This window comes from Chlamydotis macqueenii, chromosome 1 (assembly GCF_036417535.1).
Source record: "Chlamydotis macqueenii isolate bChlMac1 chromosome 1, bChlMac1.mat, whole genome shotgun sequence".
Taxonomy (NCBI): domain Eukaryota; kingdom Metazoa; phylum Chordata; class Aves; order Otidiformes; family Otididae; genus Chlamydotis; species Chlamydotis macqueenii.
In genome coordinates this window covers 157936219-157950214 of record NC_141556.1, presented here as the reverse complement: position 1 = coordinate 157950214, position 13996 = coordinate 157936219, and the positions used below count along the sequence as shown (strand labels likewise).

General features: G+C 38.2%; 1 protein-coding gene across 1 annotated transcript in view; it reads right to left on the bottom strand.

Moving 5' to 3' along the window:
* NALCN (sodium leak channel, non-selective) overlaps positions 1 to 13996 on the bottom strand; it is a 238139-nt gene that overhangs the window by 14148 nt on the left and 209995 nt on the right. The window contains exons 27-35 of the mRNA XM_086741316.1: positions 13396 to 13500; positions 12593 to 12699; positions 10630 to 10750; positions 10447 to 10545; positions 5892 to 5985; positions 5248 to 5354; positions 4775 to 4849; positions 1759 to 1878; positions 625 to 693 (exon numbers count right to left, since the gene is read on the bottom strand). Of these exons, the coding sequence (XP_086597442.1) occupies positions 625 to 693; positions 1759 to 1878; positions 4775 to 4849; positions 5248 to 5354; positions 5892 to 5985; positions 10447 to 10545; positions 10630 to 10750; positions 12593 to 12699; positions 13396 to 13500 (897 nt within the window). The remainder of the gene's footprint in view (positions 1 to 624; positions 694 to 1758; positions 1879 to 4774; positions 4850 to 5247; positions 5355 to 5891; positions 5986 to 10446; positions 10546 to 10629; positions 10751 to 12592; positions 12700 to 13395; positions 13501 to 13996) is intronic.

The window sequence follows — 13996 nt, the reverse complement described above, 5'->3', positions numbered from 1 at the left end:
CCAGAGCAAATCCAAACACAAAAGAAATGTAAACTTTAGAAGTGACTTGCTCTGCCACCATCTCAGTGTTTCCAGAAGAATATCTTGCTCCAATTATTTTTTTTTTAAATTGAACATAAATTCGTTACTGTGATAAGACATACATTGTAGAGATACAAGACACAGACATGCACTCTGATGGAAGAAACTTCTGTAAGAGAGCACTGTCATAGCAAGATGAGTGCATCAATCACCACTCCACTAGTCTTGCAGAAAAAATAAATAAATAGCATGCACATCACACCACACTGAAATGGCAAGGACTGAAAGTAGCACAATGTATGTTCAGAGTTCCAGAGAGTATTTTTAAAAAACTGTGCGGTGCTGCAGTTGCACTTTTTTTTTTTTTTGTTGCAAAAAATGTAGCTTTTCCAGTAACCATAATACAGTGTTATTATACAAAGTACCTAAAATCCTGACATTTTAAAGACAGCATGTAAAATCTGAGACTGCTGCTTGAAGTCTCCTTTTTTTTTGGCATATAAAATGGAGCCTTACAGAATGTGCACTAGAGACGCATAGCAACCAGTCCTTTAATCTATACATGAGCACTGCAACGGGTTGTAGTTCCTAATCTATACTTACGTGCTTCCCACAAATTGAGAAAAACCTGAAGACAATTACGCATGCCCCCATCATGTATGTGTACGCATTCTGGAATAGAAACACAGAAGACTTAATACATTGTTCCCCAGAGATCTCATGGAAAGATGAGGATAACTGATCTTCTAATAATGTAGGGCAGTCACCATATAAAATAAAAGAAATCATAAACCAGTAGCACCAATATTTCAATAACAGTGGAGCAGTAAAGCTAACTGAAGATACTCTACCACTTCAAAAAACACTAACCCAACCTCCTCACACATCAAACCAAGAAACCTTCAATCCTCTATTAGCTGAGCCATAATTATGTCCAGCAGCTCCAGTCTACCTGTCTAGGTAGCTGCTGGCTTACAGAAACTCCTCAGGCTTTCCAAGCTACTCAGCAGCAGGGAGCAAACTCTGGACGTCAGGGCAAAATGACAAGCCACAAAAGAGAGGTTTTCCTCCAGACAGACCCTGGGTCAGACAAGAGAGAAGCCCTGAGCCACTTTAGGGTGGTGACTTCCACAAGTTGTGATTGGTGACAAGCACCAACTATCCTTTCTCCTTCCTTTGCAAGTAAGGGAACCAAGAGTGTAGCCAACTTTAAACAAACCAGATGAGATGGAGGGAGAGCTGGATTTCCTCCCCTCTCCTCCATGTCTTCTTGAATTAAACACAGCCTTTTAACCAAAACCAGTGGTCCAGAATCACTGCTGGGTTTGGGACAGATGGTACTGTTAAGTAATTCTGAATATATGCCTTCTTCCAGTCCTCTATTCCTATCTGGATTTTGTGCATTGCTTCTTTCTTCCTTGCTGCTCCTGAGACTGTTGTTGGCAAGAGCTCTCAGTCTTTTCGAGTTCCTTCCTTTCCTCACTCACATCCCTTCCAAAGACTTAAGTTTTTTTACCACATTTACAGACTTTATCTTGTATCAGACAACTTTCGTAATTCATCATTGCTTAAGACAAGGATTCCTTCTTCTTAGCATTAAGCTTAATTTGTTTCTGGTATATTCCAGCCTTATTAAACTCCCAAGGGTTTATCTGGATGTATAGCGGTGATCCTACTGCTAGTGCTTAGTAGATAAAACCAAGCTTAATAATTGAAATTGTGTTCTGTAAATCTTACCAGTAGGGCAAAATGAAGTATCACCCATATAACTCCAAGAGACGTCACCAAGAGATCATACCGATTTCTTCTGCTTTGCCAGAATCCAGAAGGTGACATGGCAATAATCTTCATTGTGACCTATGGATAAAAACAATTCCTCAGTTTTATTGAATAAATGGTTATTTCTTACTATAAGAACCTCTAAAATGTTTGACTGAGTTAATCTCATGAATGTTTTCAAACAACCAAGGGCACATTTCATGTCAGCTAACTGTTCCCACACGGACAAGTTAGGTTGCTAGACTAAATGGATCATATAAGCTTTCCTCAGATGGAGGAAAGCTGGTACTTGTGAAGACCACAGATGACTGAGACGGGGGAATGAACAATATTCTGGAAGAGTTTGTCTCCATCAGGTATCGAAGGAGTGCAGCTGACCACCTCAGACTGAATTCTTAATGTATAGATTGTTGAGGTGAATGTGGGCTTAATATTTCTAATAATTAAGCAAGTTATGAAGTTAGAAAATTACTATATCAATAATGTGTAACTGAAAGAGGTAGTTGCATCCTATCCATCTAGCTGCTCATAAGCAGGCTAAAATTACATAAGAATATTTGAACTCAATATAATTTTGTTCTGCAGCTCCTATATTTCAAATTAATTAAAAAGCATTCCTGTATTGCAAATATTTCTTGCTTTAAGGAATAATCTGTGCTCAGCAGCATATAAGAGGCAAAAGCTAAGAACAGTAAAGGCAGCACATTTTACAGTGTTCCTGGTAAAAAACAGCAAAGTGCTTGACATTCCCAATACAGGTAAAAGGAGTGCAGGCAGAAAGCTTAAGAACAGATGCTGATATGAAATAGTCACAACAGCTAACAGATATTGAGGTAGGGTGATGCATGTAAGGGAACATCGGAGAGTTTCTCATACACAATTTGTATTAAACCTCAAAGCAAGTGTTATATAAAGGCTATAAATGTCAGGCATTCGTTATGTGATTTTTTCCACCTCACCTTGCAACACTGCCATCTAGTAGTATTCTATACATTTCTGAAACCTAAACTGTTATAAAGGGACACTAGTTTGAGGTAAAAGGCTGATTTTCCAGTCAGTTTTTTTTTGCCATATAATGTTTTCTGAAATCTGACTACAAACCAAAGAACACAGTCTCTGAATCTCTAATTCTCATTTGAGGTACCTGAAGGTATCTTGCCTCACCTCTATCCAGCCAGCTGTGATGCTCTAGAATACCAGAGACAGACGCATGGGGCTGGCAGGGATGACACAAGACCTGCAAACATCCCTGCCTTCTGTAGCAGCTAGTGGAGGTAAGGGGAGATCAGCTAGGGTACCCAGAAAAAATTTTGATGCTTTCAGTTATGTAGGCAACTGAACCTCACCTTACATCTCCTCTGATCACAGTGACAGCTTAAACACCTAACTCACATGTAATATTCAAACATCTAAGTTCTGACGTCTGTAATTTTGAACTGAACACCACACTGTACAAATAAAAAAATCATATCTCACTTTATTCTGTGACCACCAGTGTGGCAACAAAAGTGAGATCTTGAAATTCTTCCTGTTCTCCTATACCACATAGACTCAGCTGAGCAGTAGGGGTTTAAGATTGAATCAGGAGTCCTTAGATGGGACACTGGGCCATTAGCTTTGGCCTTCCTCATGGACCATGTCTGCTAGTGGTAGCAGACCATGTACATAGCAGACTCTGTAACCAGATTATGCTGCATTACGGAAGATCCTGGGCAGGAAGCTGCTTCCTCTGTCCATAAATCGTGTGCACTCAGAGTGTGACAGCTTGCCTGTTGAGACAGGCAACAAATTTTTCTTGGCTCTGACAAAGTTCCTTTGAAATTCTAGAAGTGTATTTGTTTCCCCTGGCAGTAAAAGAGAAAAAAGTATTTCTAAAGACATAGTTACTAGGTAAATGAAAACCTGTCTGTGTATGATACAAATCAAACTTTTCTGTGTTTGCTCAGTCTCTCAAGAGATACTGATTTCTCCTGGGGAGGGAAAAAAGAAGCAACAACACGGACATACTCTAGCTACAGCTGCTACAAGGTATTCACTTCATTGTTTATTCATCACTGCTGGCAAAACCTATCACTGGAACATAGGAACTGTCATATTAGATTAGAGCAGTGAGAAACATAGTCTACTATCCTGTTTCTGATAGTGGTCAGTATCAGCTACTCAGAGGGGACTGAAAAGAAAACACTCAACCACAAACTTATAAAAGAATTATGCACTAACCTAACCACAGAAGAAGCATCTTCTTTAACCTCATATATGTGTGCTTTGTGACAGTATGAATATCCTTATACATTAAAAAAAAAAAGTTTTTTTAAAATGTGTTTAAGTCCTTAGGTTCCAATCTTATGAAAACAGGATGATTATACTTTGCACAGTTAATTGTGGTGACAATTTTCTCACAGATAGAGAACCATTACCACACAGGATCCAGATTTGTACAACAAAAGATAGATAATACTGGAATTTGACATAGCTTATTAAAAGATGTTAAAATGAAGTATGGTAATTAAAAAAAACAAACAAACCAAACCAAAACTGAGAGAGGTTTGATAATGTCATAGCTACAGAATGGTGGGGATTAATGCACCCTGTTCCGAAGAACCACGCAAAATAGAAATGGATTGAGCAGAACTTCTGTGATACAACACAGACCTTGTGTTGTACAGAGTTAATTTAATCTGAGATGTTCTGCAAGAAAAGAGTTCACTGGGTTCACCAAAACACAAGTCGAAATGCTCAGAGCTGAATATATATAAAAGGACACAAAGCTGAAGGTGGTGGAGAAGTATGACTACAACCAATTAAAAGTTTATTCCTACAATACATGTTTAAAGACAAGTGACATGGAGAGCCATGAATGTACATGTTCAGAAATAAAAACTGTAATGAAGAGTAAGAAAACATCCCTAAAGCTAAAATGAAACATATACATACTAGTGTTAATCTCAAGAAGTCATAAAATATATTACTTCACCTCAAGGACAAAAATGAAGGTGAAAACAACAGACATTGTTGCTAAAGGCACAGTCACCGGATCTGCAGCATCCCACTGCAATGCAAACAGAATTATAGAAGAGTATCTGTTAAATAGAACTAAATTACTATTAATTGCCTTAACTTTTATTGCATGTTTTGTTAATGAACAGATTTCAATGTAAAACGTATTCGAACAGGAATGTCATCTTGGTGTATTATTCTCTCACAGATTTCACAGCTTAACTGGAAATTAAAAATAGTGGACCAGACTACAAAAAGGCAGAAATTGACTCAGCTCCACAAGTTACAATTAATCTTCAGTGATCAGTGCCAACTGAGATTGCTGTATCTAGAAATCATGTTTCTCTACATTCATCATAGTAATGGCTCAACTGATCGTTAACTGGTGTTAGGAAATGTGCAACACATGCTGTACTACTGTAATGAAACACTTAAAAGAAACACAATTACCTTAACTGACAACAACACAGACTGGGCCAGAACAAGTACAGCAATAGTTCTCTTAAAAAACGGATGCTGAGTTATATCATACATCTTAGCTCTAAAGCCATCATTATCTGAAAAAGAAAGAGTTCGAGGAGGAGAGTTAAAATACACAGTGGTATTTTTCCCCTATTTCCTGATACATTTTCCATGTTCATTAGTGGTAAAATAATCCTTTACCAGTTTCAAAATACATTTCTAATTTTCTGCTACAATTTTCCATATCAAATAGGGCTTCTGAACACGTAATTTCAAATACTGAACACCAGTGTTGCATGAAGGCTTTGGTACTTGTAGGGCAAGCGCATCATTCAGCTGCTGTCAGGTTAATACATTCCATTCATATCATTAACAGCCAACTGCAAATATTTTTCATTTAGAAATTCATTTTTTTCATTAAGGCTTATCCTAAAACCATCGAAGCACAACCTTTTTTTTGGGTTTGTTTTAATAGCCTTATGCAGAGATCTGTCGGTGGAGCCTGTTTCCATATTAACTTATGCGCAACCTCCTAGTGGCCTCACGATTACAATTTTAATTTGAATCACAGACTCCTGGGGAATTATGAACGCTAGGGCTCAACATGAATAAAATCAAAATATCTTTGATACCCGGACGAGGTGGGAGATGAAGAGGTTGTGCTATCTTCAGTCTGCTTTTCAGATCTTCCCATCGTCTCTGATCTACAGTCAGTAAAGCCGTCCCCTTAATAAAAAAAAAGAGAATTGTATAAAGCTTTTGTCATACAAAAGCTAGAACGTTTAATGCTGTAAACATTGAAAACAACATCCTCTTTGGTGCCTGAAATAAAGTTACATACGCAACCTTCCTTAAATAACACACTGTCTGGGTAACAAAGTCTACAGTATCAGCTGGTACTCAAGAGGATTTCTGGATGCATCAGCTCATAGTTTCTGGGACTCAACTCAGCAGGCACAGTTGTTGCTCTTTGTAGCAACAGCCCAGTTTGGGCAGTGAAACACTGCAGGAGGTCTTCCAATTGACTGAACATCATTTGCCAGGAAGCACTGTTTTAAAGAATGGTCGATTTTGTCTGGACTTTGCTGCAGAAAATCCTGTGGCTTGTCAGTGCCGCTACAGTTTTCTCGGGGAATGAGCCCTTTAGGAGACTGCTGCTGCTCTCCACAGCTCTTCTGCTTGGGGTGTAATTGAAATAAAATAATAGTATGCTATGAATCTGCTCAGGTAGACAGAGACCTTTAGAATGGCAGTGACAGATGTGTGTAAGTGTTTTGGTAACAGGAAGAAACAATCAAACCCCAAACAGAATTCAACATTCTCTAAAACGACCTTCAGGACAATATGAAGTCCTCCTCACTTCAGACAACTGTAAAATCTCATGGAAGGAGTCTGGAGTTACAAAAACAAAGAGACATTTTCAAGATAAATGTCACAAGCCTGTCTCCCCGACACTCGGCTGCTCCCCCAATCAGCACAGAGCTGCAATGAGCTGGGCAAGGTCTGGTGTGATCTTTGGGTCTTGCCTTGGCATTGGCTTGTGTAGATGTGGCTGGAACTGCATCTGTCTATGCAACTGATAAGGTCAGGAGAGCTCCCTCTCAGTGGACATAACCTCTCTACAGAGCTGCGTCCCCAGGCAGCACACTGGGAGGAGGTGCTTTCCAACACGATGCGGACAAAGTGACAGATACAAGGATGCCTATTACTTGTGTCAGGCCCAAACCGTACCATTTATAAATGCTTAGATTAAAAGGCAACCAAATGAGTGTGTCTGCTTTTATATTCTTGGAGCCTTCTCTGCAAAGAAGACAAAAAGTGTCAAAAAATGTGGACCTTTGTAAAATTAAGAAATAGTGATGCCAAGTTGCTCTGTTTCTCAGAAACTACCACTTCCACCAGCAGGATCATTGTAATGGGATCACAGAGCAGAGCTTTGTGTGTGGGACTACTGCTGTAGCAGCTGCGTTTGCATTTGGACTTCAGCCCAAAATTACCAGGTAATATTTGAGTGGATCACATTTTCACTGGTGACTGAACACATGGCATTTGGGAGCTGCAACAAGTGATTCGCGGGGGTTGTGAAATGGGGGGTGGTGGAACCCTTTGGGCAACTGCCCTGCTGCTGGGACAGCTGAGGATCCAGCCCACAGCCCCCTGTGGTTCTTCCCAGTCCAGTGCCTCCAGGTCTGCAGCTCTGACAGCTCACATGAAATGCTATGGCATATCCGAAAACATTCTGGTTTTTTTTTTTTTTTGTTTAGAAAATTGTTTGTTTTCACGTAGAATAGTTCATTCACTAATTGTCCAGCTCTGACCCTCCTCACTAACTCCTCGCACTACTCTAACCATGTATCATTCACAAACTTTCTAAAGCCAAGATCTACTTAAAACACCAATAGTTTGGCCAAGTAACGAGTTTTAAGAAGATGCAACTTAACCTCACACAGTGGACTGTTTTGCTCTCTCTGGACTACTTGTCAGCCTTCTCTCTATCTTATTAAACTTTTTTTTTTTTCAGTTCCTGGACATTTCTTCACTCTACTTGAATGTTGATTGTGCTGAGATTTTTCCCCCACTGCACAATTAACTAACATATTCACCTTTTCAACTCAAATCTGAAGAAGTTTTCTTTTCCCTATAGTAAATACATAAAATTTAACAGCTATTCAAGAAAAAGAGAGAAAAATAAACTTTACATGCTGCAGCAGCTACCTGAGATTACTAAGATACAACCAAAAAAGCTGAACCAGATGACATTATTAACGAATGATTTATACTGACTGTATTATTAGTATCATGTAAATTCTACAGAAATATTGCATAATGTGCCTGTTGTGTAATTTTCAGGGAACTGTTATTAATGAGTAGCTTTTTTTACTCAGTATGAATAGCCTTCCTGGTATTCAGATATGGAATTAAGTGAGTAGAGCATTCATATGTGAAAAGGTTTTTACAGTTTGAGCAAAAGGTACAAGCAGAAAAACCCACCCCAAAACAATAAATTTAAATATCAGATAGTTTTCTGAAAATAATGGGAACCCTCATTCAGGCCTTACACCTCAGACTTCCATATTTACGCTGGCAGCTCATGCAGGGGCAATCTGGGCTAAGATGAATTGTTTAATTATCTCCTGTGATCACAATCCTCGTAAGTCTTGTATTCACACCTTCCTGTTCCCTCTCATTTTGAATCACAGTGAACACAAACAAACTTTCTTCTACATGAATTCAAGATGTCCTGTGTCTTTAAATCTGCATATCTAGGAGCAGGGAATGAAATTTAAATCTGATATGCAGTCACATATAATTAAGGGTTTTTTCCCCGGTTCATGTTCGTATCTCAAACCTTAGAAAAACAACACTGGTGAAAGATTTACACTGATATTGTGGACAAATCTCTCCAAAAGAAACCTGTGGGTTGGCCCAGATCACCTTATCTGTAGTCAACAGTTGACTACTCAAATGAATACTGCATTATGAGTTAATGACATCACACTAATTTGTGACAGAAATCTCACAAGCTGCCTTTGCAGGAGACAGGCTGACACAGTGAACTTGATCTTGTGGGTGACTCACTCACATGGAAAGAGCAGGAACTAAGAGCAACAACACTGTCTAGTTATACTCTAGAAAGTTTGAAGGGGAATGAAGAAACAATTTATATGATAGAAATGCTGAGCTAACATCTCCATAGAGTTTAATGAACTCTGATGTACATGGCAGAAACATACGTAACTAAATACATCAAAACTGTAGAAGAAAAACATTAAAATAGTTTTATATTTTCAAATAATATTTTAACAATCTATTTAATGACTTAATTATTTTTGTCAAGACTTGCTGAAAAATAATTCTTACTCATCAGTGTAACATTGAAACATTTGAAGGAAAAATTACACAGCTGAAAAGGAAGGGGCAAAAGCATCTACGAAAATCCAGCGGGATCCTCATACTGGAGAAATTTCAGCTTGTTAATTCACTAGTCAAAATCTAGTGAATAAGAAAATAAATGAATAGCACATTGCTCCCTGTTCTGTAGAACAGATGTATTTTAACAAGAATGATTGCACTTCTTCTCACCAAAATTACACTGGAATCATGCAAGCATAAAAATACCTTCCCAACAGCAGGGGTTTTAAGCTATTTATTTGGCTTGCATCCTGTTTGACTTCATTTCACGATGCTTTGCTTGCCCACAGTAGACACATGGTAGTGTGCTGCTCACCTCCCTTCCAGAAGGAGTCAAGTGCTTTTCTTGAAGGGCAAACTCAACAGTTGTGTTTGCTACAGAGTTCAGGTCAAGGCCATAGTAGGGCCATGCCCAGCACCTAGTTTGTCTCCAGTGCTAGCACTGGGTTGTTTTGCATCTCCAAGCCCCAGAGCACACAGTTATTTATTCCCTCCAGTGCCATAAGTGATAAAAATATCAGTCTAGCTAGCTGCAACACAGCTATCTCATTATTCTGGGGCACTTTGAACTGAAAGATGAAAAAAATAATTATGTCTTGGTGCCACAGGGGTACCACAAGAGGCTCAGAAAAAAAAGTCAAATTAAGGGCTGTGTGTATGTGGCAGTCCCATCCAGAAGATGCTACCTTTAAGTAGTGTAGACATGAGCTGCTCTGTAACAATTCACCTGGAGACAGGTTTTTCTACTTTTCAGGGTAATCTGCAAAGCCCATGTGAACTGCAGTTTTTTTTTTCCAAGACAATAGCTACCTTATTTTTTGAGTGATGGACAATTAATTTTACAATGTACTCTGCTGTTTGCCAGGAAAAAGCCACGCAGCTTTAGTTTGGATCTGAAATACTGCAATTGCAGGGCTCTAATGAGACCCAGTCAGTCATAACACATACAAGCATAACATGTCTTTTTGCCTGTCACTGCATGTATGCCAACATCAAACTAAAAGAGCAGAATGCAGAGCACCTGTAAATACATTGTGCTTTAGGTTCAATCTCCATCTGGCAACATGGCTGCACTGTAAATAAACAGCTCTGAAAGAGTATGCGATGGATTGCTGTCATCCCAGGCTTGAGTTTTTTAGGAAATATGGATCAGATGTGTCTGAAGCCATACTTGTAGGCTTGCAGAATGTAAGATTGGTAAGTCTTACTGGGTAGCAAAGACAGTGTAATATCAATTTCAGGTTTCTTATGGAGCCAGTTCACCTTTCTCAATACCTTGTTTTCATTGAAATTAGCGATGACAACGCCGACGAAAAGGGTCAGTCCAATCATGCAGCCAAGGAATACAAAAACATGAATGTAGATGCCATGGATCTGAGTAGAGAAAAATAAGATTAATTGTTAAAATAAATCAAAGTATGTGTTGAAGAATTCCAAAACTTTGATGTGTTTCCTTACCGGCCCAACACGATGAATAATAACATCTCTGACTTCCACCCAGCCTTTTAATGAAAGAACTTCAAATAGTGCCAGCATTGCATTCCCCACATTGTCAAAATTAAAATTCCGAGGATTTGCCCTGAAATGCAGTACACAAATAGGTGTAACCTCAGCAATAAAGTTGTTATTTCTACTTGTTACCTTGATTGTACATAGTGTACCTAACATTTAAATACCTTGCCAAGTTGGTGTGAAAGTCTCTGAAATATATCTTTCAAAGTTTTGTCTCAAGAATAACAAAACAACAGCAACAGCAATAAATATGTACAGCATAATTTTTCTTAATCCCATATGTATGTTTTACTACGTTACTGAGAATCTGATTCACAGTAATAAAGTTTTCAACATATTGCTGTATTTTAGTGCTTTTGTCAATGAAATTAGCAAAATACAGCACTCACCAAAAAAAAATTGATCTGATGGCATTGGCCAGATTCTAAACTAAACTTTCCTGAAGAAGACCAGTCTCAAACTCACATAAATTATTCAGACTTGAAAGTCAGCGAGATGGTTTGGAAAATCTTGTTCCTTATTTCATTATCATTGGGAACTGAGGGTCTAAAGCAAAACTTACTGAGAGCTTTCCTATACCATATGCTCTGACCTTTTGTATCAATTGAGATTTGACAGGATGTTTCCAGCTGAAACTCTCTTTGAGCTAGGTTTACACATTGCTTTGCCTCTACAATCTGAGACAGATAATCCAAGGAGCCCAATTAATGTCCAAGAATTTATGAGGTAAATAGTTGCATTCCAGAAGAATTGTGAAGTGTTTTGTGCTTTTGAAGAGCCAACCATTCAGTGAAAAAGAGAGCTCTCAGATGTAGATATTTCTTTTAAATGTGGTTTTTACAGTGACATCTGGCTTTTGAAAATCTGGCCTAACACAGCCAACAGGTGGTATAAATGTCTTTGTGGTAAAACATTTTTCTGCAATAACGAAACATTCCCCAGAGTTTACAGTTATGCTGATTAAGACAGTTTTTGCTTATTTCTGGATCAAGCTGATGAAGATTGAATTTGCTTACTCGAGAAAGAATTTGTCTGAAGAATACAGAAATAAAGACTTTTGCAGATGTCAGAGTTTCACTGACTGTTCAAATCACAGCATATTATTTCATTAGTGTAGGATGACTCTGAATCTACCACTGCTGGTACATTATTTATTCATGCCCATAGTTAATTAAAATAATTGTGGCTGTTTAGCTGATTTTGCAAAACACCAACCAACTTTAAACTGTAAACAATTAAAAAGAGAGGTTGTTTTTTTTTTTGCCTGCTCAGGTGTTGGAAAATATTAAACGGACTTTATCAGAATATTCATCATCAACATAACATTAGCTCTTAAGTAATTTTTACTGCACTACTGCACCAGATAGACCTCAAGGATTCCCTGCACTGGAAACAGAAAGAAGCTGCCAGCTGGCGTCGCTGATGGCCATAAAAGAGAAAGGCTGGTTTTAGTCATGACTTGCTCATTGTTTCTTCTTGAGTAGCTGTAGGCAAGTTAATTTCTATTTCTTTTTCTTCCCATCTTTTCCTATTTATTCTTAGGTTCTGTTGTTGATGTACGGCTCTCACGATGTTTTCATAATAGTATTAAAGCACAATTAAGTGATAATCTTGATTTTGCCAATAATCCCACTGTAATAATAATAATAATAATGTCTAATTCCTATCTAGATTCAGTACCTACAGGTATTTTTTTTTCTTTCTGCTTTACGAATAGAACAGCAGGTTAAGTTTGGAAAAATTTCATATATCTGGCTTCTTACTAAATATATCAGAATTTTTACCCTTAATATTATTTGACTTTCAATAAAAAAACCTCCACTAGTAGTTTAATGGCATGAGATTTGAGCCATTTTCTACATCAACAGCTTTTTTTTGAAGAAAGGTATGTCAACGTGTAGCAACTCACCAGACTCGTGGCACCCAAAATCCAGGCTTTTTCTCTCCAGGTCTTAACTTTAAATTGAGATTTTTGGAAACACTTACATTTATTCTGAAGATGCCATGACAATCTTCCTACAGTGAAACAAAACATAGTCTGAGATTAAATAATGGCCTCTGAGAGATGCCAAAATGCCAGTAAAGACAGTGCATTCATCATGATGGGGAAGCAATGTAAACAGAAATGAAGAGTTATTTAGAAGTCTGGGAGTAATAGTCATGGACACTTACCCAATGGAAAAACACACCTTAGGAAGGATTCAAAACCCCTTCTTCCTCCAGGATTGAGACTGGTTTTAATTTTGCAAGACTATCTAGTTTATCACCTCTTTCATAAAGACCATTGCTCTCTTTAGGTGATGATATTTCTCTTAATGGAGTAAGAAACATAGCTAACTTTCTTCACGTAACCTTCAAAGCATTCCCAGTGCTTTTGTCCTTTAGCAGCCTAACCTGTTTTTTATCTGCTGACCTAGGAATGCAAAGGTGTCATATTCCATGGTTAATTCCATGTGACATCCAGTCCTTTGCAGACAACATGGCATAAAGCTGACAGAATTTTCAGAGTCCCCAATATTTGGATTTGCTTCACTTTTTTTACATGAAAACCCAGCCTTCTTCTTTATCACAGTTTCCTCCAATGCTTGTGGACAAGAAAGTGCCCAAGATCTCCAGCTCTCATACGACAGCTCTGATTGCCCCACTGGCTTTCCCTAGCAGGCAGAAACGGCACAGCATACTATTATTTTGAAGCAGGAAAGCAGTTCTTACCCTAGAGATGATGTGTGGATCATTGCATTTAGCCAGTTTTCCAGCAAAAAGCTGCACTCCAAAGCTTGCGAAAACAAGCATTAATGTCAGCAAAAGAATAGAAACCTGTAAAGATGAAGTTAAGACTTGTCAAGCTCTCCTCCTGCAGAATTGAGAAAGGGGGTCAGATCCTTGCGTGAACTGCAGGGAAGATTGTTTTGTTGCATACAACTGGAAATAAGGCCTTCATGATCGATATGTTCCTTACGTTCTGATCCAGTAACCAGGTGCTGTGTTGTTATTAATATTATTAACATAGCATCTAAGAATTGTGGATAAGTATCAAAGCTTTCGTGCACTCAGCGTACAACCTCGCTAAATTCTGCATGCATAAGAATTGCCATTCACTGTAAAACTCTTCAAGTAGTTAAATATCTGCTGCTTCTGTTTTGCTGAATCAGGCTGTACTAATTAATCTGAGTAAGCCACTGCTAGATATTTAATTCCAGGACAGCTACAATAAAGATATGCATGAGCAACTTATGATGTGAATTTCTTTAATGGGATACAGTATCTATGAAATGCTACTAGCTTTACACTTTTTTGTCCTTGTTATATTACT